Source organism: Athene noctua, chromosome 26, assembly GCF_965140245.1.
Source record: "Athene noctua chromosome 26, bAthNoc1.hap1.1, whole genome shotgun sequence".
Lineage (NCBI taxonomy): Eukaryota > Metazoa > Chordata > Aves > Strigiformes > Strigidae > Athene > Athene noctua.
Genome location: NC_134062.1, coordinates 4,570,285 through 4,594,307, shown reverse-complemented (window position 1 = coordinate 4,594,307; position 24,023 = coordinate 4,570,285). Strand labels below are relative to the sequence as shown.

The 24,023-nt window shown below is 41.5% G+C and overlaps 1 protein-coding gene across 1 annotated transcript; it reads right to left on the bottom strand.

The window, feature by feature from the left end:
• Window positions 1-939: 939 nt before the first annotated feature.
• ATP12A (ATPase H+/K+ transporting non-gastric alpha2 subunit) lies at window positions 940-21,044 on the bottom strand. The gene is made up of 24 exons (XM_074927186.1): window positions 21,036-21,044; window positions 19,799-19,958; window positions 18,844-19,034; window positions 17,330-17,389; window positions 16,256-16,459; window positions 15,567-15,680; window positions 15,275-15,409; window positions 14,625-14,742; window positions 13,737-14,005; window positions 12,678-12,876; window positions 12,088-12,197; window positions 11,270-11,404; window positions 10,798-10,990; window positions 10,168-10,343; window positions 8,987-9,123; window positions 8,102-8,252; window positions 5,778-5,946; window positions 4,944-5,098; window positions 4,203-4,326; window positions 3,720-3,865; window positions 2,961-3,094; window positions 1,991-2,092; window positions 1,238-1,329; window positions 940-1,050 (listed from the first exon to the last, which is right to left on the bottom strand). Exons 1-24 carry the CDS (start codon window positions 21,042-21,044, stop codon window positions 1,022-1,024), a joined length of 3,312 nt encoding a protein of 1,103 aa, XP_074783287.1. The 3' UTR covers window positions 940-1,021.
• Between the last annotated feature and the right edge of the window lie 2,979 nt (window positions 21,045-24,023).

Here is a 24,023-nt window from a genome sequence, read left to right as displayed (position 1 = left end):
TGGTAATCCCTCTTGCTGTTTGCTGCAACAGGAGTTCTCTCTCTGCCCCTGTTTCTTCTCTAAAGCTCGTCTAGACTTGTATTTAAATGTGAATATCAACATAAATTATTTATCCTTTGCTTTAAAATTGGTAAAGCCTCTGTCTAAACAAGATGTGGTACCTACTGGTTCTTGATAAAATGACCATATTAAAGACATGTTTACAAACAGAACTTTCACTGTAGCTGTTTAATGCATGCTAAGGTCTATTTTGCTATAGAGATTGTGGCCTTTGGAAAGTGAATATAGCATTTGGTAGCTCAAAGTGTTCAAATCCACTGGCTGTGCCTTGGCTTTCAAGATGCGTTTATCAAAACTGAAATCAAAACTGAAGGGGTATTTGAAATATGTCAGTCTGTTAATAGGGAAAATAAAAAAAAAAAAAAAAGCAGGTGTGCACTTCTTTCCTCTTTGACCTGGCAGAGGTTAGGTCCTTTCCTGTTCCACACAGTTTGTTTTAGACTTTATAAGAAAATAAGATGGAGAACTGTTTTCTGGAAAAAGTTTTATTATCAAATTATTCCTATACAGCATTTTTACCCTTGGTAAGGTATTACAGATGTATCCACTCACTTGGAATTCAGTTCCACCAAAAAAAGAAAATTAACAAACACCACCTTTAGTGCAAATTAACGCCTTAGATTATATTCATTTCTGTCTTTTTTTTTTTTTTTTTTAAATTCATGTTTTCCTCTTGGGGTACTGTCCAAGTTCATCTTTGAATGAGGGAAAATTGTGCTTGTTACAAAAATAGGTAGCATTTCAATTTCTAGACCAGTTTCAGCTTTACAGTACAGTGGGAGGTAATTTATCAACCTCAAAAAGTCCTTATTTCTTCATTAAATTCATGAAATTTCTTCACCCCTTCATGGGGCAAACCCATGCTTGATATTGCACAGACAGGACATTAAAGCAGCAGAGGCTGTGTCAGTGGGGAAGAAGTTCTCCACGGGGAGGAAGACAACCAGTGACAAAGACTGTTTCAATAATACATGTTCTTGTCCCACCAGCCTGCAGTAAAAGAAGGGAGAGGGGAGGGAAAAAATCAAGGTTTTTTTCTTCAGAAAGGAAAAGTAATCACTGGGAACAAATGGTCCATTCTGAAGCAGTCTGCCTGCCAGCAGCAGCTAAAGTAGGTGTATGAGGGAAAGGTCAGGAAAGGACATCTTAAAATGCTAAACTAGAAAAATCTACTTACTTCCTGGGTATCTCCTGATAAACAGCTTGCGGACTTCATCGTAGACCCATATCAAGATGGCAAATGGTACAGCCACAAACCAGTACTGAAACCTGGGAGAGGGAGAAGAGGTTCTCAGTCAGACACATCTGACCGCTCTGCTGGATTTCTGGGGTCTCTGTGCCATCAGATAGCACAGAAGAGAATCTGGCCTTCTTAGCTTTTTCTCCTTTAATTTAAGCACTCAAATGGTTAGAAACATGATGATGTGCATGTAAGCCTCCCAATCTTAAGTAGCTACTAAAGTAATTTATCCCAGATACTCTTCAGAAGGTAATGTTGCCTGGTGGTATTGCAGTCTCTGAAGATGGCAGAAGAATGGAAAATTTCTGACAGTGGCATACTTAAAACAAAAGTTGCTTGCATAAAAATTAGTGAAATGCTATCTAGTCTCTCCAAAACACTGGGAATCCTGGAAAAAATATCAAAATGTTTGTTCTACACCAGTAGGTTGCTGGATCCTTGGTAGTAAATCTAGTAGACATAGTAGTGTTTTGGGTTGTTTTTTTTTTTTTTGTGGAAACTATGGAAATAATTCCCTTTTTGGTCAAGAAATTGTCTACCCTGTTCTTCATAACAAATATTCTTCAATATTTATCCTGGAATTGTGCTGCATGGGCATCCTGCTCCCATTTGTCTGTTTCTGGCAGAATGGTGAGTCCGTGTCTGTCTAGATGTGGGGGACGGGGGAAGCACGCTGGCATCAAAACTCACCTCAGCGGCGTGAAGTTCAGGGCTGTAACGTGTCCGAGACCGTAGGTAAGAATCAGAGCAATTCCTATCTGGGAAAATATACCCACCCAGATGACTTTGTTCCTACAAGAGAACCGAAGAGGAAGGGTTATGCAGCGTCATGCAGCAGCTGCACCACGCTCGGGGCTGGGGTTGTGCTCTGGTAGCTCAGACATGGGAGCAGGTGGAAGACTGTCTTTTGTTGTGTAGGCCCCTGTCTTTCCTGGGAGTGTTCCTGACCTCCCTCGACTAAAGCAAGCTTTAGGCAGACACGGAGTGTGCATTAGTCATGTCTTCTATTGCGCCCTGAATGCGCGCATTGTGACTCAAATGTAAATGTAAGGAGGAAATATACATAGGTGTAGGCTCTGTACCTGCAGATAAAGAAAGGAAAACTATTTGCTTTCCCATCGGAAATACTCTAAATGCCAGCTTTTACATGTGGCCTCCATCCCAATATGTACTTTTAACTCCCTGGCTTCCATGGGATTGAAGGGTGCGGAGTGTTCTGCAGAGGGCAGCCAGCACTGTCCTAGGCAGTCTGACCAGCTGGTATCTCCTCTCCACAGAGACTAAACTTATCTCAGAGAAGCCCAGTTGTGCTATCTATTGATAACTACACAAAAAATTTAAGAAAATAATCTGGAGAGGAAACTCCCTTTTTTTGTAGAAAACATTTTAATGAACGGAGAGTTAGTTGTAAGCTGATGTATTTTCAGAGTAACCAGTACAACGTCTTTCTTTAAAGAAAACCCCTACCATGAAGTAGGAAAGGGGATGGGGGGAGGCAGAATAAAATGTTTGTCTGAGATTTGCAGCTGCTTGAAGTCGGATTTGGTCTTTGTTCAAAGGCTGAATGCAGATGGGCTAACTCGCTGAGCTAACCTTCTTCTAAAATTAGCACTAGGCTAACTTAGCCCCTCATGTCATGTAAAGATTCTGCAACACTTACCTGAAAAGACCCTGCTGGAAAATGGAATTTCTTCGTGTTTTCCTGATGATCAAATCAGCAACTTGCTGAATTGTGATGCTGACAAAAAACGCAGTATAGCCAGTCCACTGCAGGTACATCCTCTGGTATTTAGTCTGCAAAGAGACAGAAAAATCAAATAGTGTTCTATCGGGCCCTCACATCTTGTGCAAGTGACTGCAAACCTCGATAGTAGGATTTTAGTCAGGAAGGTGTAAATGCAGAGTTATTCCAGATTTAGATACATAATGATCAGATTTGGGCCAGTTGTTCTAGTCTGCTAGGTACTGTGGATGAGTCATGAGGCTGAAGCATGAGCTTGGTGTAAGGAGGTATTTATATTGATTTATTAATGGCTTCTGTGTCTTGTGACTTCTGCAGAATGAGTGGGGGGGAGTGAGGAGTGAAAGGGGGAGGGAGAGTCAGCAAAGTACTTTACAGTAGTGCTGTTCAGAATCAAGGCTGAGAGATTATGTTGGGTCTGAACATAAAGTCCAGAGAAGAAGGTCCATCTCCGGAGACTCTGAATCAGAAAGTGACAAATTGTAGAATGAATGACTGAAAGAATGGAGTCTGAATGAAAGATCTGGGTGGCAGGAAGCTCTAAAGAGTCTGTCTTGAGGGACCATTAGATGAAAATGAAGTATTTTTGCATTTAAATCTTTCTTTCTATATTCCTTTATTTTGGAGAAGAGTATAGAATTTTTAAGAAAGTGTTGGGTGAGACACAGTGCGATTTACCCATTGCTGTCCATACGAATCCTCAAAATCATTAATGCCATTGTTTTCCCAGTCGACTCGCACGCCAAGCAGCGTGGAAGGGAGGAAACCTTGCTCAGCATACACAGTAAAATAGGTTATAAAGGCTCCCACGGACTGCATGATACCTGTAAAAGCAAAAAGGTCAAAATCAGGAAGAAGTAAAATTTAGGAGGGCTGGCGATGTGCTGGATTTCAGTGCTGATCTATCTCCTGTGGCGTGAGACTTGCCATGAGTCTAAAGGTGGTTTTGGAGCTGTCGGTGCTCTAAGGTTCTTGACCTCTGTAGATAAAAACCTGTTGTATTGTTGAATAACGAACAACAGAAGGGAGTTAGAAGTTTGCGTAGGAAGGCAGAGGAAGGAGTTGAGCTTCAGCTCCCCCTTTTCTTAAAAAAATGAATCGACTTGAGTCTGTCTTGGTTTGCTGATACAAGATAGTGTTGCAGAGAACAGGCCAACCTACCAATCTGCAGATAGGAGTACACAGCAAGCTGCTCGTTCACCAGCCTGTCTTTCCTTTTGTTACGAGGTCTCCTGTTCATAATATCACTCTCGGCTTTTTCGTAGGCTAATGCAACAGAGGGGATCTAGAACAGAAATAAACCATCAGTCTTGGTGGCAACATTTGCCTGCTGCTCGGATGCTTATCAGAAAAGTTTCAGCTCTCGGGTAGTTCTGTTCCCACACCCTGCCTCTTCAGTATACAGAGCAAACAAAAGGATCTGTGTAGCGTTCTCTTGAGATGTATAAAGGATTTGAGGCAAGTCTGAAACTGTATCATAGGTTTGATGATTGTGTGACAGTACAGAGCGCTTAGAGAATGCTGAAAACATTAAGGGGTCTTTCAGGTCCCTGGGCCTGGGCTCTGATGAGATGCCTGGTATTCATCCCCTGTAGCGACTGCAGCAATCTGTATGATCTCTTGATTGAAACGCACTGTTATTTTGCACAGCGCTGAGTTTTGCTTGTCAGTATGGATCAGAAGTCTTTTCTTTTTGCTCCCCCTCTGCAGGTTGTTTTTCTACTCTTTTCTCTATGCCTGGCTGCTTTTAATCTAGCCCTCTACTCTTTTTCTCTAGCTTGTTTATTCAGCTGCAGGGTAAGGCAACAAAATCTTCCCGTGTCGTGCCTGTCCCTTTGCCCCTAGCCCCTCTCACTTGTCATGATATTTCTGCAGAAAATAACTTAAAGGACCCCAACTTACGATGTCTGTGCCCAGGTCAATGAATAGGATGGTGATAGTGCCAATGGGCATTGGAATGCTGGCAATAATGTAGATGAGAAAGGGACAGAGCTCGGCAATATTCTTAGTCAGGGTGTAGGCAATTGTTTTCTTTAGGTTGTCAAAGATCAGGCGACCTGGAAGAAAAGGAAACGCTTCTGTAAAAGCTAATTCGCAACAGTGTTTTCCAGAAAAAAATTTCAATATTTAACTAAATGAAGTGCAAACACTGCTTATGTCTGCTTTCCTCATACATTTCCTCATACATTTAGGTGGTGATTATTTTTAAACTGCTAACCTACCTTTCCTTAGAGCCTTCTGAAAATTCAAGTAAAAATAAAAAAAAAAAATCTCTTTCAATGAAAAAGATTGAGGAAAAAGTCCTGTTCAGCAGTACGATGTAATTTTAATGGAAAATAGGAGCTCGTTACGGTGAAAGAAGAGTAGCACGTGTGTTACTGTTGTAGGTGGAGCATGGTGAAGGTGATACGTGAGCAAGTAATAGAGTGAAAACTTAGAGAAAACAGTTTGTACCTTGGTGAGGCTCAGCTGTGTAGGAGCAAGATGAGAAGCGCTTTTGTCTGGAGCTTGAACGAGCAGTGAGAGCAGACCGATGCTGTGTGTGTGAGAGGGGGACGAGTTCCTTGTGGTGTTTGTCATGTGCGTATAAATGGAATTAATTTCCAGTTTTTCCAAATATCAAATCCAGAAAGAAAAAAGGGGGGTGGGGGGTGAGTGCAGGAGGGGAAGAATCAGGAGGACCCGCTGTCGACAGCAGCTTTCAGCTAAGAAAGAGGATAGCAATGTTATTTTTACCTTCCTCCACTCCTGTGACAATAGAAGCAAAGTTATCATCCAGCAGTACCATATCAGCTGCATTTTTAGCTGCGTCAGAACCAGCAATACCCATAGCAATTCCAATATCTGCTTTTTTAAGAGCGGGGGAGTCATTGACTCCGTCTCCAGTCACGGCAACAACTGCTCCCTGGAATACACAAAAGGATCCAGATGTGGGTTTTTTGAGGAGATGGTGCTGTCTTCCCCTAAGGACAGTGCTCTTGGCACACTCTCTGTCTTTAAATCTCTAGAAGAAAAACGCTGAGATGAAGTTCTGAATCCTCTTTATACCCACATAAAACACAGCCAGTGATCAGAAAGACGCTAGATAGGATTAATAGGGCAGCCTCAGGCTTTTGTGTGATAGATGTCTGTATCTGAGTTTGTCATCTAGAATCCCTTCAGAGCAGAGAGAAATGAGAAATTCAGGGATATGATTTACTACATCCTAAAGAGCAGGACATCTAAATTAGACGCACTTAAAATGCAATTAATCTGATAATTGCTTTCTGTGGAATAGAAGGGGGCTTAAAAATTTAGACATCTGTCTATAAATATATGGTCTATCCCTGTCTGGGCAGACCCAAGGTCATCTCTGTGGGAGATTCAGTTGACACGATGTGTTCTGTCCTTGTTTTTTTTGTTTGTTTGTTTGTTTTGGGTTTTGTTTGGGGTTTTTTGTGTTTTTTTTGCTTTTTGTGAAGTGCTTATAGAATCATTCTGTTTTCATCTTAACTGTAAATTGTGTAGCTGTTCAGTTAAAGACTATTCTCATCCTATCCCAGCAACTTCTGGTCATTGCCAGTCTATGCTAGAATTGTGCTAGTAATCCAATAGATGGAAAACTGATTATTCAACTCAGCTTCTTTGTTGTCTTCCAATGAAACCATCTACTGCAGCTAAAATAGTTTCTGTTATAGCTGATGCAAAAGTTCATGGCTTGATAGCAATACAGAGTGTTCCAAGTGGGGAAAAAAAGCCTGACAAACTGATTAATACAAATACTGAATGTCCTGTCCCTGTGGGGATTTAGCACAGTGTCACTACCTATAAATAATGCCATGTACAGAAGGGCTTCTAAGCTCTAAATACTAAACATAGCACGTAGACTGGCTGGCTTGAGTTGAGGCAGGGAGGGTGTTCCTTTTCATCCTTTAAAGAGACAAATCTACAATCTACTAGGAGGGTGGTGGGTGTCTAAGCAGTGAAGAATACATTCACCCCGATCTGCCAAAGGCCACCCAAAAAGAAAATAAAAACAGAGATGAAATGGAAAGATTTTATCTTTTTTTTTTTTTTAACTCTCCTGAAAGCAGTTCAGGCTTAAATGCAAAGAGCTGATAATACTGATTGGAAAGCTTAGCTCTGGCATAGTTATAAAAATTAAATAATATCTTCTGACACATCTCCTTTTCAGGTACAATGGTAGCGTGGCTTTCAGCTCACAGCATCCACTTGGACGATGCGGTATCTGAAGGGAGAATCTTTTAATGACAATTTGCATCTTTTTCAGACCTCTACACGTGTCATTTCTTTCCTTCCTGCCTCTTGTGCTGGCGGCACTCCACGGTCCTTTATGTAACGTTGCCCATGGATGGGAAAAAACTCTCTTTAAATCCTACTTTCTGTGGGTTGTTTTACAGTCTTTGAAAGTAACATAGATAAGGTTTGGTCCTACATAAATCATGCTATGGCATTTTGTGGGATTCATACTTTTGCTTCTAAACATTCCTGTGGGTGGGAAGTGCATAGATCTAAACGGCCACAAGAGATAAGAGGAGAGGATGTGGTAACTTGTTGCTTTTATCTGGGTTTAAAGAATTCCTGAGGGAAGGCTCCTTCCCATGCAGTGTCCAGCCTCTGCCCAGGTGGCTTTATGTACAGCACAGCAGCTGCTTCTCAGAATTATATGCAAAAGACAGGGCCTCGGTACAGCTCCAAGCCAATCAAACTTGGGAAAAGCTCATTTTGTCAATAGGAGTTCAGAGCCTGTAACAGGAATTTGAGTAGCTTGGATTCTGTCCAGACAGCGTTTGTGGCAATCTGTTAGATAATGTTCTTGCACAGTGAAAAGAGTATAAACAGAGCTTAGAGAGCATTGGAAACTGGCTTCCACTCTCTCGTCTCGGGGATGGTACCTGCAGAAAGCTACTGCCTCACAGAATCAGCTAGGCTGGAAAGGACCTTGAAGATCATCTGGTCCAACCGTTAACCCAGCACTGACAGTTCCCAACTCCAGCAGATCCCTCAGACGAGTGCCCTATAGTTGTATCTGTGTATGACCTTTTACACCTCTTACTCACCTGCCTTTGGCAGCCTTCAACTATAATCAGTTTCTGTTGGGGCGATGTCCGAGCAAAGACTATTTCTGAGTGGTTACACAAGATTTCATCCAGCTGCTGCAAACTCATATCCTTCAGCTCCATCCCATTAACTACTGCTGCTGTAGCTTCTCTGCAAGAGCCAGGGGAAAGCTGGGTAAATTTTCAGATCAAAAGGCTGAGATAAAAATAGCACACTCATAGAATGTATGGGGCTTGATAGTACGGAAGGCAGCAAATTGAGTTAATTTCAGAAGCATTAGTTGTTAATCAGCAGGTGTTGAATGAAAGCCATTGTAGAAATCCAGAGTGAATTACAGTTACCTAGATACAGAGGGGAGTAATTGAAGCTTCCTCCTGAGCAGATATAACAGCAAAAAATGCATTTTAAAGAGGACTCTGAGTGGGAGGGTGGGACAGTGGAGGAGGGAGACATCTTTACAGAAAAAAGCTTTTATCTTTCTCTTATAATGTTTTGGTTTTGTTTTTGTTTTTTTTTTCCACATTTAACGGCTGAAAGAGGAATTTGGACTGATGGTCCTTGGGTCACGTGCTCTTAAATTTTGTTTTTCATGTGTGTGCTTTGTCAAACGGACAGTGACAGCAAAGTCCAACATGATTTGCAAAGCATAATTTACTGGGTTTTATTGAAGGGGCAGTGAAAATGGGAGCCACTGACCTAGACGCATAGTTACTTAGGTAGAGATGACGCGATGGATGGATGCAGTGGATGGGAACGTATCGAAAACCAGAGAAGCAAAAAGCAGCTGTGATGCAGAAACGGGTAATAAGAGCATTGTGGAGGGAGAAGGGATGGAGTTCTAAAAATGACCCCCTGGGTAACCCCTATAATCCGTTTGCTCTTACCTTCTGTTGACTTGCTCAACAGGAATGTTGAGGCGTTTAGCAATATCCTCCACGGTCTCGCTGGTGGCTGAAATGATGCCTACGCTCTTGGCAATGGCCTTGGCCGTGATTGGATGGTCGCCAGTGACCATGATAACCTGAGGAAGGGACAAGCATTCAGCCAGAGTGACAAATGTATATGCAATGGCTGGCCTGAGATAAGGGGAAATAGCTATTGTTGCAGACAAGGAAGCAGTTTAGAATCCGAACTGGAAAGCTGCACTATGTACGTAATAATGACAGATTATGACTATTAATTATTTGGCTTTATATTGACATCTGTTCTCTACCTCTTGCTACAGGTGCTATTTTATCAGGGCTGTAAAGGAAGAACTTGTCCCAGGCAGCCACTTTAGAATACTGCAGAATAAAGAAGCCTTTATATAAGAATTTATATTGGGTATACTTAAAGGTGAGAGCTTGTTAGAATATTGCATCTTAAAATGGATCCTTGTGACTGAGGTGGCCTGACAGATAAAACAGGTTTTTTTTCTTGTTTTTCTTGAAGAAAAGTTGCCAGTTGCCAGATCTGTCTTCAGACTACAGAAAATTTCATCAGGGTTGGGACTCGGGGTTCATCTCGTGTAAGATCAGTAATTCCGAACACAAATTTTCCTTTATGTAACTAGATTGCCTCTCTGCCTAGACCTGACAGTTTACTTGTGGGTGCCCTTGGAATGAAATTAGAAGAATCAATGCTTCAGCTTCAACTTGAACAGTTTTGAGATCCCTGTGCACGAAAGCTTATAATAGGTGCAGCCCTGTATCCTAATGCCTTCTCAAGAACTGTTTGTGTTACCTTACTCTGCTTAGAAGTAAGTAATTCTAGCTGGTGTTGTTTCTATATTCTAGAAATGGATCTGATGAGACAGTATCCGAGCTCTTCCAAATTAGGATTTCCAGTTCTGGGGTTCTGCGCACTTCCTATAGTCTGATTCCCACTTAAATTAAACTGATTTGCCTCTCAGGACCTTCACGCATTTTCTTTAAGTTACAATTGTAGAATAGTATTAATGAACGTTTAGATTTTTGGAGCTGTTGCTAGAAACACACTTAATGACAACATAGTGGGAGATCATAAAAGTTATGCTATCATGAGTCTTTCTGTAGAATCCCTGTATTTTTCATTGTAAAATCCCTACCTTGATCCCAGCACTGCGGCATTTTGAGACAGCGTCTGGCACTGTGGAACGAGGTGGGTCAATCATAGATAAGAGCCCAACAAAGCACAGGTTGGAGGTTGGGAAGTTCATGGAATCTGTGTCAAAGGGGTAGGTGTCGGGAAACTCATCTTCAGGCAGGTACAAATGACAGAAACCTGAAAAGAAACTTAGGTTGATGCATGGACAGGAAATCGTGGGAGAGAGAGGATGACTTGCTATATAGCATCAGGCTTTGCTCTTGTCTGTAGAACTCCAGTGAATTTAACCGTTCGCTTTTCATGGAGGATTTTTTTAACCTGCCGTTGTAACCTTCACATCAAAGTTCATAGAGAGTCAGTGTTTCTTGTGCCAGCAGGGAAGTGTTTTCCTTTGTGGGTTACTCAGGGGTTTGTGCCACTCAGTGTGGCAGATCAGCATCAGTATAGAGCAGTAAGGACATCCCTGCCGCAGCACATCAGTGTGGTTCTAACGCGCTGCTAAGGAGGCTGTACACTTCCCCTTTTTCCCTCTACTGCAAGAGGAATAAAGGCCAAACATGCTGGATTGTACCAGGATTTAAACCGCCATTTTACACCACAGTTCCCCGATAGTCCCTCCAGTTGGACTCACCCAGCACTCTCTCTCCCAGGCCCCCCAGCTCCATGTATGCTGTTTGGAAAGCTTCTGCCTTTTCACTGTCCAGTGGTTCTTCTTTGCCGTTGATCATGATGGTGCTACATCTCTCTAAAATCCTCTCTGGGGCACCTTTCATCACCAGCAGAAAGCGTTTGTCGTTGGGATCGTCAGTCTCGTGAATGGAAAGCTGTGTGCCACAAATATGAAATTATTTGAAAGAGCATACATGATCCTCATTTGTTTCTGGGTTTTGTCCCTTTGCATGGAAGTAATGTTTCTTCTTTTCCTTGAGGATATCATACATTCCATCAAATGGAATGAACTACATTTATAGTAGCTTAAATTTCCTCTGTCATTGAATTTACCCCATTCAGATTTCTTGCTCACAAGTAGTTGCATTAAAGCCAGTGATAGAAACGGTTTAAGTTGGAAACAACCTGGCATAATTTCCAAAAATGAAACGCACCTGGAATTTGTTGGTAGAGTTGAAAGGAATTTCAGCCACTTTCCTGTTCCGTGCTCTAATACTCATAACGTCACCCAAAATGACTTCTGCAAATTTCAGCAGAGCTGTTTCAGAGGCATCACCTACTACAACTCTCTGTATGCACAAAAGAAGAAACAATGTATAGCACACACACTTCTGCACTTCCATCGGGAGAGTTTGCATGATACTATAACATGTTGTATGCTTAAGCAGCAACGACTCTATACTGCTATATTCAAGTTCCCCTGGAAAATTTATTACAGTAAAAATGTAGGACATCTGTTTTGCACTTGCTGCTAGAACTAAGCTACAGTGAAGAGGCAAAATTATTGTTTGATTCTGTGAAAGCACAAGATTTGTGATCACTTCCAGGTTCGTGTGGCAGCTTTTAATGCAGCTCTAGGGGAGCAGCAGGCATGTACTGGGGAGCTAACTGGAGCACGGAACCGCATGACTTTGAGAAAGGCATCGATGGAGTAAACAGTAGATATCAGGGATTTCATCTGGTATTCTGGTCACCCGAATTTACTACCTTCAGCACTCATGTGTAAAGGCATGTTTACCTTTGCTATATTAAATTAATAGCGTAGCAATTACTAGTGTAGTAATTCTTGCTACTTGAATTGCCTTCTTCCGTGGTCTTGTACCTTTTGTGAGTGTAGAGCAGTAATACTACTGTTAAAAGTAACTTAGAAGATTGGCATGGTAAAATGGAGATTACTAAAGCCAAACAACACAACTCCCATGTATTTTTCTCTCAGAGGAAGAGAAATAAGCCGATGTGAAGTAGGCAGTACCTTCATTATTGGGACATTCTCCTGTCCTGGTCTGAATTCCGCCCGGTTGCAGAGAGTTACAATTTTTGATAATGCTGTCCATGATGGAGAACTTTGATCAAAAGGCTGGGCTGAGAGGAAGCAAAATACACATTGCATCCTTTAGCATATTATGGGATAGAAGTAGAAGCTTAAGTTTGAAACAACAGGATTGAATTATTTGCAGAAGAAAATTGTTCTTTTGAGAGATTCTGTTATGGAAAAACAATTTGATGCAAACCTCTATGTCCGTTGGTTAGCAGTTCTGGCAAAGTTGCTTAGATGATGTTTCTCTATTTCCCTGCTAAATTTACTGTTGGCAAAAGGGTTAGAACCTCCTTCAGACTTACTTTCCGTGAGTGGAGTTCAAACAATAATTCTCTTTTTCTCACCTCTACCTGGCTAAGAAGGGACTTGGCTGTTGCACACTACACTTAGTGGAAGGATGACATTTCTGGTTCAGCTATCAAAAGACATTCCCATTGACAGCAGTTTGACAGCTGGCAGTATGAAGCATCACAGGTTCGATCCAAGTAGTTGCCCCTTCCCAGATCCCCCATTGCCATATTTACTTGTTTGATCTTCGCTGGTGTCAGCTGAGTAGATCTGATTATCAAACCAGAGGTGAGCAACAGTCATCCTGTTTTGTGTGAGGGTCCCTGTCTTGTCGGAACAGATGATGGAGGTAGAACCGAGTGTTTCTACAGCTTCCAAGTTCTTCACCAAACAGTTCTTCTTTGCCATCCGCTTGGCTGTCAGAGACAGGCTCACCTGGCAGAAGTAAAGAAGTTCAGCTCACTGTTAGTGAGGTACAGTTACAGGATGATGCAATGAGGTTACATATTTCTGCTGGGCTTTTTGAGTTGGGTTGTTTTTTTTTTAGGAAGAAAACATTTTTTAAAATCGTCTTTTCGTTGACTGCAGTGCATTTTTTGGGGGTGTTTTTGAATAGCGTTATTAAGGTCAGAGGTTTCGCTGTAACTAGCACAAGTGCACTTGCTGCTGAGAGGAACCTACTTGCCTGCTGATAGGAATAAGAGTGATATATCAGTTAAGAGGCTGTTTTAGATGGAAGAACCTACAGTGGTGGGGGGGAGGTCCTAATCACCAAGTTAATGAGCCTTGAAGTGATTCTCTTCATTATTGCAGTACTGCTGGTTGTTTGTTGCTGAGTACTTTACAGCTAACAGTGCTTAGCAGGTGTGCTGTTTCTCAGCCAGGGATTTTAGTGATGCCTTATAGGTGTTAGTCAGTAGAATTTTCATATGACTTTTAGGGTGCGATATCCTCATTTCCAGATAGGAACAGGTTGTGGGGAAATGAGTCACATCATTCTACTGGTTAGCTGTTGAGGGAGAACGGTACTTGAAGAACCTTATTTCAGACTGGATTGTTGTGCTGCAGCTTTTAAAATTAATAGCTCAGTTATGCCAGAATTCCCAAATGAAATGTTTATGCTTTCAGTTTCATGGAGAACACCACCCCTATTTCATACTCAACTCGGCCAAGTCACTTAACAGCTCATCTGTCCTTCACTGGTTAGCGTTGCACCGTGATGACCTTACGAGTGATGAGCCGTGGTCATGGCTGAAGGACTGAAGTGACAACCAGTGAATTCAACATAGACTTACCGTTACTGTGGCTAGCAGTCCCTCTGGCACGTTTGCCACAATGATGCCAATTAGAAAGATGATGGAGTCCAGAATCTTGTATCGCATAGAAACAGATATAATGAAGAAGAGAACGCCAATGGAAATGGCCACTCCTGCCACCAGGTAGACGAAATGTTCTATCTCAATAGCAATGGGTGTTTTCTCGTTTCCTACTCCCGATGTGAGAGAGGCAATCCGCCCGATGACAGTGCGATCCCCGGTGTTGATTACAATGCCAGTAGCAGTGCCTGCAAAGGAATGAAAGACTGTCAGCCCTGGGAAAGACCAATCCTGTCTTCTGCACTGATTGTTGAAGACCCTTTTCAGCCTTAATGTGGCTGAGACTTCACCCCGGAATTACATTCTTCCCCTTAGGTGAAGGGAAAGGAAGACGTAAGCTATTTTCATTAATTAGAGTCTTTTTTGATTGCATTGCAGTAGGAATGCAGTGTTATCCTGGGCACTGTACATTCTCATAGCAGGCAGGCAGGCAGGTATGACCCACACCTTTAAGGGCTGAGAACAGGAACACCGTGTTTATGTGTGCAGAGCCCTTGCATGGAAACATCCACAAGTACTTAGAGGCATCTGCCACTTGACATTCCTAGAGATAGTGATGGAAAGACCACAAGGAAACTGCAATTATTTGATTGTTGCATGTGTAACCAGGCCAGGTGTTAAAACAAATGTCTCACCGGTTGATACCAAGTATGGCCAGCCTGGTGCTTAGGGCTGTATTTTGGTGCTCTTGTGAGCAATTAAACCTTTCTGGAATTCCTTGAAGGAGAATGGCTGAAAATGAGTTAGAAATCTTACGTAGCACCCTGTGCAGGTGACATTTCTGGAGGCCCTTCTCTCTATACACACCTTCCACACAGGTGGTGGAGTAGAATGCAATGTTCCTGGTCTCCAAGGGGTTCTCGTGGGTGAAGTCACAGGAACGGGACTGTGGTTCTGATTCCCCTGTGAGTGAAGAATTGTCCACCTTTAATGAAACGGAGACATGCCCATATTAAAGTTAGTAACACGCAGTTATGTCTAGCCCAGAAGGGAAGACGGCAGCACGTTTAACAATCAGTGAACAGGGCCATAATCTCTGCCTTTTCTCCAAGAGGGTTGCCGTTGTCACTGAGAGAATCTATTGGGGGTTTAGTTCAGCCGGTGCTCTGTGTGTGTCGGTGAGATTTTCAGTAGCAGCCTGAACGAAAACGTAGTTTGAAGATCTACCCCCAGGTCTGTGGAAACTTAATACCGTGTTGGTATTTCTGTCCTGGCAAAGATCGTTGCGAGAACATGGTGTGGACCTAATGGCTCCTTTTGATGTTTGGGGAGTGGAGATGTTAGTCCTAGATGAGCTGGGCATCACAGTATAGCTTCTGCGCTCTACGATTTAGTTAGATTATGTCTAATTAAAGCTCTTATAACCCATACTGGGGGCTCAGAAATTCTTTATATGTAATAAAAGTCTCTAAACCACGTTTTTCCTCTTTCCCCATGCTCTTCAAAGTACTGTTTACCTTGCAACCCTGAGTAAAGATCAGACGAATGTCTGCTGGGATCCTGTCTCCACCCTTTATTTCCACGATGTCTCCAACCACCAGCTGGTCTGCTGGCAGTTCCTTCTTTTCTGCGTCTCTGATGACAAGAGCTTGCTGAAAGACATAAGTGTGACAGAAATTGGCATTGTGCCATCGTCTAAACCTCCTACCAGCAGCTACATTCCAGTCAGGCTTATTGTGCTTTTGTCATTTTGAGGTGCGTTATTAGAATGAACTTTTCTCTCAAATGAAATGCATTGGTTATTCCCACCTGTGGAATCATTTTGCTGAAGCTGGCCATGATGTTTGTGCTTTTAGCTTCTTGATAGTAAGCGAAGATACCAGTGAGGATGACAACCAGTGCCAGGACTACTCCAAGGTAGAGCTAATCAATAAAAGACATAATCTGGTTAATTTAAAATAAGGTTCAACAGTTCTTCTCCTAGAATAAGTCATAGTTGTATGTTGGTTCAGGAGACTCTTAAAATGAGGTGTTGGTCAGATTAAAACACAGCTTAAGAAAAGAACTTTCAAGTTTTGCCCTGCTAATGGTCAAGTTTTTTGAGTATGAAAAGGGCTTTTAATATCAAGTTTCCCAGCTCTCTAAAAGCCTTCTCCATTCTATACCTGACACAAACCCAAAAATTATATTCCTAGCAGAGTGTAACTCGTAAGGGGATTCAATGACTCTGGAGTCCTTTGTGGACTTTAATGTTGCTCTTATGAGTACTCAAGTATTATGATTATGGGTAGTGGTTATAAAACCTTTGGATAGGCACTCTGCGGTGGAAGTGGTATGTCAGGTATTTGAGCATTTATCAGAAATACTCAGTCGTAGACGGAGAGTCCTGAAAGAATAAAAAGTCTCCTTGTAGTTACTGAATAACTGTGAAGTAGTACGTAAATTACTTAGGTTGTCAAAGGGTCAAATACTCATTTTGAGGTTATTCAACTACTTACGTTGTCAAAGGGTGATTCAGCTCCCTGGGCAAGCTGAATGCCAAATGAAATCCAGGAGAAGACAGCTCCTATCCATAAGAGGATGGAAAACCCTCCCACCATCTGCTTGAGGAACTTAACAATTTCAGGGGTGGCTTTGGGAGGAGTGAGTGAGTTGGGACCATCCCGAGCTAAAATCTCTGCTGCTCTTGCACTAGAGAGACCCTGCAAAAATAAATGACATTTTTTAAATGAAGTCACAGAAAACCAGATTTTTATCTCAACTCAGAACAAACTTCCCATGCTGTTTTTCCTTAAATATTGGTTGTCATGGATCAGCTGCAGTAACCTGCATCTTTGTTTTCCAAACTTTCTCATTTCAGAGTGGCTACTATTAATTATCTGCTGTGAAGAAACAGATATTTCTTTACTGGAGCATTGAATTTGGGGCTGTGTCCTTTAGGAGTTGTCACTTATATACCTGTACTAAGTGTTTGGAAAGCTGGGGAAAACCAGACATCACTTTTTCTGCCGTTTCTGTATTTCCACCGAGACCTTTGTAGTCCATGGGTTTCTTGAAATTCTTGTCTGTACTCTGGCCACGTTGCAAGGCTGATAATCATTCTAATGTTAGGTGTCAAAGGGACTCGGGTGTATAGTTTCTCAAATCTAGTGTTTCCTTCAAGATAAAATAATTTCCAGTGTGCAGTCTTGCTGTAAATTGTTACAGATACTGCCAGTGAAAAAAGTAATGGTAGTGAAATCAAATACCAGATAAAAACTTTAGAAAAACTGAGGTCCTGGTGCCAACTTTGAGGCCATGTTTTGTGCAGGGCTTTTGAATTCCAAGACTTCTTCAGACTTGAGAGAAACTCCAGTTTAAATCCAGGTCAGTGCTGCACACAGACTTGCTCGTTTAGGCTTTTTTGGGAGTTAGTGCATCGTACTTGTGCATGTGTACATCCACCCATACATCTGTGTGTGAGTCTGTTGATTTGGATGCTTTCCTACTGCCTCTAGGAAGCTTTGGGTAAGCCAGAGGCAAAGTAAGGCAACTGATTCAGGCAGTGTCTTAATGATGCCCTACAGACTTACTTTGTTGATGCTTGTCCCATACTTTTCCTCCAGCTCTGAAGCGCTGAGTTTGTGGTCATCCTGAATTCCAAAAGAAAGAGAAAATGATAGTGAGTAGAATGTCAGACTGATGAAGTTTTTACTTCAGGAGCTGGAGAATGTTCAAACTGCCTGGATCTGGGACCATGGATCCAGTTGCTAGTATGACATCTCACTTTCATGAATAGACAATGTGCATATTGATAAGCAAAATATCTTTCACTGGAAGATATTTTCTTTTGGTTTTAGAGCACTGTTGTAAATAGCTCCCTCCTCCAGCAAATCTGTCACAAGAACAAAATGGTGTTTTCATGTTAATACCGTTTGTCACAAATGTCTGGGCTTCTTTTAGATAAATAGTTCCTCTTTACATGCGACAGGACTCAAACGTTCAGTACCATCGGCAATATGTTGATAGAAGGAAAGGGTGTGGTGTCAGAATGTGTGTGACAGCAATCTTCGCACATGATTGACAAGGTAGGGTATGTGAAATTATTTGCTACAGTCTTGTAGAAAAAAATAGCAGGTTCTAACCACAGGTAAAAAGGGTGTGGGAGAGGGAAATCTCAAAGCTCTTCTCCTTTCCCTGCAGTGACACCTCTGTGGTATCATTGACCTAATTATATCTTGTGCTGAGCTGAGATTTAGAAGCCAAGAGCTTGAGAGATCTCACAGTTGTTTTCACAGAATGATTCATTGGTACTTGGATGAGTCAATTATCTTGTCTGTGCTTTGGTTTCTCTTTAGAAACATGAGAGTAATGTCACATCCCCTGGTGGCAAAGATAAGATACACTAAGAATTATTTAGCTAGTCCTGGGTAGATCTTGGAAACGCGATGGGTAAACTGATGGTCCATTTTGGGGTTTTCTTACCTTTGAAATACCATCTAGCCCATAAATAGCCTCTCCTTTGAGTTGCTCTCAAAGCAATTCAGAAAGGAGGTCAGTATAATTACCTTCGTTTTTCAGATTGGGAAACTGAAACATATAGAGAGGAAGAAACCTTTCCAGTATCAGCCGGCAGGTCAGTAGCGAGCCAGAAGTAAAATACAGGTTTCTTGAGCTTAGTGCACTGTCCTTGGAATACAGTGCAGTTGGTTTGGGGGAAAATAAAAATAAAAATCCCCGTGCTTAAAGTTGAAGGATGCTTTTAGATCTAGAAAGCTGTGGAGCAAAATGTTGTGCTTCTACCTTTCCCTCTTTCCTGGCTGGCTGTGCAAGTGACAGCTCACAGAAAATACTGATTTACAGTTATTCCATCTGGGGAATAACTGCTTTTTGGGGAGAAAACGTTCTGTACCACAGGGGCTTAATTAATTTGTTACAGGCATGCACAACTTTTTTTTTTTTTTTTTTCTGGCACGCTTCAGGAGCGTGAGGAAGCGAATCCTTCCCTGTGTTAGGATTTTCAGCACCACGTGTCTTCTGTTAAAATGACAATGCAGAGAGCAGGGAGAAGCGTCCTGCCAGCTGTAATGGGACCTTAGCAACTCACCAGCTCCACTTCTTTCTTAAGGTCTTCTGCCTTCTTTTTTTTCTTGTTGCCTTTTAAGTCTTTGTACTTCTCCTCTTCATCTCCAATATCTGTTTTTTCTAGATCTTTTGTCCCACAAATCTCAACCGAGTAAACATCGGACTTTTTCTGTAAAAGAAATAAGGTTTTGGTGTTGTGGTGAACATCTGGGACTTGAAGGAAACCGTAAAAAATACCACAGACCAGTCAAACTCTGACAAATCTTATTTTATTTTATTTTATCTTTATTTTAGACAAGCTACAAATTGCTACTGTCTCTTTTTTCCTGGTAACTTAGAGTGCTAGCTCCTCTCTTACCCTGAGATCTCTCCAGCGTGTATTACAGTGACGATAGTCAGGTCTTCAGCAGATGTAAATTACAGCGATTTCTTTAGAGATGTGCAACTCTCTCAGTGGTTTATGGTCTAACACAAAGTGTAGGAATACTGCCCAGGATCTCAGCATTGCTAGTGGAAGCCCACAAGTCATTTATCAGCTCCAAGAAGAGGTCAGTGCAAAAGGAGAAGATTTTTTAAATGAAAGGAGAGGTAAAAATTATTCATTGAGAACTTGTCTGTTCCTGGAGCTTATTAGATATATGACTTCCAGGTTTACTTTTCTTTTAAAATTAAAATCAATATTTATATTTGGAGATTGACAGTTGATCACGTAGCGAGGATGGAAGCAAACACCACACTGCTAGCCAGAGAGAAGCAAGGCTGGTTCTTTTCATGTAGAGCTCAGAACCGGCAGGGAGTTAGCAAACTCTTCACTTGGCTTTGCCAATCTAGTACCAGGTACAGGAAACTGTTAACCAGGGCAGCTGCTAAACCTCTGACAATGTTTTGCTTTTATTGATAACTTGGGGTTCTGTTGTTTCCCAACTTTAAGTTAATACTGTAGTCTGAAGGGCAAACTTCCCGTGGTGCTAATTTACCAGCTTCTATAATCATAACGTTCCAGATCTTAATTATCTTGTAAACTACATGCCATGCCTTGGAAGAACTATTGGTTGACCCCATTTCAGAGGCTTCCTTAGAGATTAACCACCAGAGCTCATGAGAGTCATACTGGATCTTATCTGATGGTGTGCTATACTAGTGGGACAGATGAGCTCGTAGGCTGCTGCTGGCTGTCTAATGAGTACATACGTACTCTGGAGGGCATTTGTCAGTGTTTGGACTCCTGCAGAGGTAATATTTCAGATGAGTTGAGAGCAGACATATTAATTACATACAGACTAAACCAGAGCACTCAAGTAATGGAAACAACAGGGGAAAAAAAAAAAAAAAAAAAACAAACCAAAAAAAAAAACACCAACCAAAAAAGCAACCAAAAACCACAAAAAACAATGGATTGGGACATCTTAGTACTTAATATTATTCTGAACTAAAAAGCGTTATCTTGTCCTCAGATGCTCTTTAATTAGAGGAATGTTTAAGTCTTGATGTTGTATCTTGAGGAAGGGAAGGCCTAAGAGCTGGTAAGTAGTTTGGGGAGCTAAAAGTCTGAAATCCTTTTCCTAAAGTACTTGAATTTGCATGATGACACATTCCAGATAAAGGACATGTCTGTTTACAAGAAGTTCTATTTTTTCTACCTTGCCAAAGATTCACAATCTGGTTTATCTATTGGGATTCTTCCTTCACTTTCCTTCTTCTCCTCCTTCTCTCTTCAACTATCCCACCCAAAAATCTGTTCAGCTCTTCAACTCCCCATAAAGTAGAGAAACCATGAGAGAAAGAAAACAACTATCTGTTGTGAGAACTTAGCAGATGGAGGAGAATAATAAAGAAAATTAAAGTAGTTAGTAAAATCTATTGATCGCTTCTATGCATCATGTATGTTTAACCTGCACTTTTTCATAAAATCTCAGATTTTGGCATTTGCTGAAGGGATAGTGTTCATGAAACTGTTGATTATGAAACTAGCCAGTCCTAGAATTCTTCCCTATCCAATCTGATGTCTTTTCTTTTTAGGATTAAAAGTGCATACCCACCTACAGTGAAAATTTTAGTCATTACACTGGTTACCCAACAGTGTCTAGTATTAGTTCCATTTTTCACTTCGCTTGTATTTATAATACACATATGCATATTAAAACTTAAATGAATACTTGTCCTTAAGAAGAAGCACACATGCAGTAGCAGCAATTCCATGAACAGTACACTCACCTTTACCATCTTGGTGAGTTTATTCCTTTCCTGATGGAGTGAAACAGCCAAGCTAAAGTCTGAAAAGCAAAAGCCCAACTGGAGAAGGAAGTGGCTCAGAGCAGTTTTGGCTATTGGAGTGCACAAGCTCACAGAGGTTATAGTTCCCTCTCAGCTGGCAAGCAGATGTTAGCTGGAATCCTGCTTGCACTTCGGCATCCTTCAGGCAGGGCAAGTTCGGTGTCCAAAGCCTGTGGAGAAAGAGCACTGTTTGCTAGTGCTTTATAAATCAGCATCTTGTGCTGCCACTCCACCCCTCCCCTTCCAGGTCCAGCCCATCTTCTGTTTCACCTGTAGTAGGTGGAAAAATACCACAGTAATGGGCATGTGGGTTTCAGGTCAGATAGTTTCTAATTATTCCTTTGTAGTGTTTGCTCACAACTAGGGAGCAGGTGTATTATTCATCTTGCTAGAAGCAAAGAGTTTCTTTCGGAGACTTTCCAGCATCAGACTCCCCTTATGATTTCCAGCTGTCGTGGCAATGTGCGGTGGGGTAAAGGAAATCCGTGCACCTTTTGTCTCGCCTGTTTGCATGATGTTCTCTTTGCCTGCCCAAGGTCCCTAAAAGTCAGGTCCCTGCCCTGTTTAGGTACTAACAGGGATGTGGTGGAGTGGTGCTCCTTCAAGCCTCCTCGCTTGGACTTCACTTTAAATTCTTGCATTGCATTTGTTGTGATTTTAACCTTCGTGCTTAGCTGAAAAAAAAGCACTTCCTGGTGCATTTTCAGCAAGAGCACTTATTTGAACAGCTTAAGTTGTTTGTCTTGCACCAACTACCAGCTTCCATACAGGAGTGATAATGAGATTTATGACACTTTTGATACGTGGTGTGTCTCATCACTTAGAAGTAAAGTTAAGTTCTTCCTTTGCCTCTGGAATTTAAGTGATGAAAAACTAAGTCAAACGCGGTGAAAGATTTTTTTTTTTATACTTAAACATTGTTTGGGGGAAGACTGTCTTTCAGCTGACAGAACGGGTCTCACTGAACAACATAGCATTTCAGCAGTTGGTCTTTTTCATTATATAATTCATGAGCTTCAAATTGCATCATTTGAGATGCTGTGAGGTGCCGCAGTCGCTAGCAGATGACTCAAATTGTGGTGAGAGATAAAACCTGTTAATGGAGATAACTAATGTTGACTGTTTCAAGGCATGTGTATAGCTGTTAGTGTAAGGAAGACAACCAAGAAACATCCTTTACTATAGAAGCATGAATAAATTCGTGTTCAAATTACAGATAGGTTTTCAGTGATGGAGTATCATACCTCCTTAAATTATATTAAAAAGCAAAGCTATTTCCACTTCTCAGTTTATGTGTATGGGTCTTTTTTCCATGGTATTCTTTAATCTTAGAATGTTATGCAAGGTACAAGTGTATCTGGAAAGGTTTTGCATTCAGCTTCTGTTGTTTGTTGTACTGAGAACTGGATTGTGTCCTGGGGCTTGAATATAAACCTTTTCATATGTATATAAGTATTGGAGATTTCACAATATGTACCATATGCAAGAGCAGTAACATAATGACTGCATCCAGTGAATCTGCCTGTATCATGTTACCTTTTACTCATCTTCTCTACTGCAGAAAAGATACTAGAGCAGGGATGATCAAGAGGTACAGTGAGTGTCTTTGACATCAAACTAGACTGCTGAGGCTGGAAGTGGGAGGATATGTGAAAGGAGACATGGGCTTGGAAATAGGGAAATGCCTTCCAGGAATGCAATTGCATTGTCCCGTCAGATCTGCTGGTAAAGACAGTGGGCTGCAAAATGTGAAAACAGGGCTAGCGTACTTTTATCTTGTTCATTTACAGTTTTTTAACTGGGAACTGAGATTTCTAATCCAGTGGCGAGGAATAGCTGGTAGGTGGAAAACAATAATGTGTACCGGTATATCCTGCTGTTCACAGATTTGTAAAAACAACTAGCCTGTACTTCGTAGTAATGGTTTATGATTTAGAATGTTATCTGGGTCATTTGGGCAGTTTTTGTATTTGTCTTGTATAAATCATGACTACTTTTGCCTGGGGGCAAATGTTAGAAATGCAAATTAGAAAAGCGTTTGGCAACGAAGTACCCCATACGCTCTGGTTTCTGTGCAATATTTACACAGATATATCTGTCATCTTAAGGGTATGTTTTGTAGCAAATTAGTTAAACTAGGAAAACCCTATAGGCAGTGCCATAAGTTAATATTTACAAAGTATTGAGCTGGATTTGCTGCTGACAAATGGTCTGTATTGAGTTGCCAAGTTCAAAGTGCTAAACTGATGGTTAAAAAGTTCTGTGGCAGAAATTTCATTAATTTTGTCCACTGACGGGATTGTTTTCCCATGAGTTACAAGGGAACGATGAGAAAAGCACTGTAAAAAGACAAATCTCTCATTCGCCACGAACCAACATACCGTGGTTGGACAGCGTAACACCCCAGTGCTGGGAGGAATTATCCTGTTAGCCACAGTCACTCACCACCCAGCTTGTGTCCTGTCATTTGCCCCTGCTGAAGAGATGCCAGAAGTAGAGCCCACGTGGGAACCCGGGCTGCAGCTCCAGACAAGTGCTTGTACACAACTGAATCCTGCCAGTGAAGCACTTGTGCCTTGGTTTGGCAAGACGTGGCGTGTAGACAGAGGAATATACTTGGGTCTGTGCCAGAGAGCTGTAATCATCACGTGTGTGCCTACTGTGTCTCAACATCCACAGCTGAGCCCTGTTTAGAAGGTAAAAATGAATGAGTATTGTTCCGATTGCTAAATATCAGCCTAGAAAAATAACATGTCCCTTCTGAATTATTATGTCTCTCGCACTTCTTCACCAGAATTAAGACATATTTTGATCCTATTCTGAGTTCCTATGTGTGTATGCAAGTCCTGTCAAAAAAAAAGAAAAAAACAAAAACAAAACCAGCCAGGAGAATGTTTTGCTGCTGTTTAACACACAGAGGCCACGTTT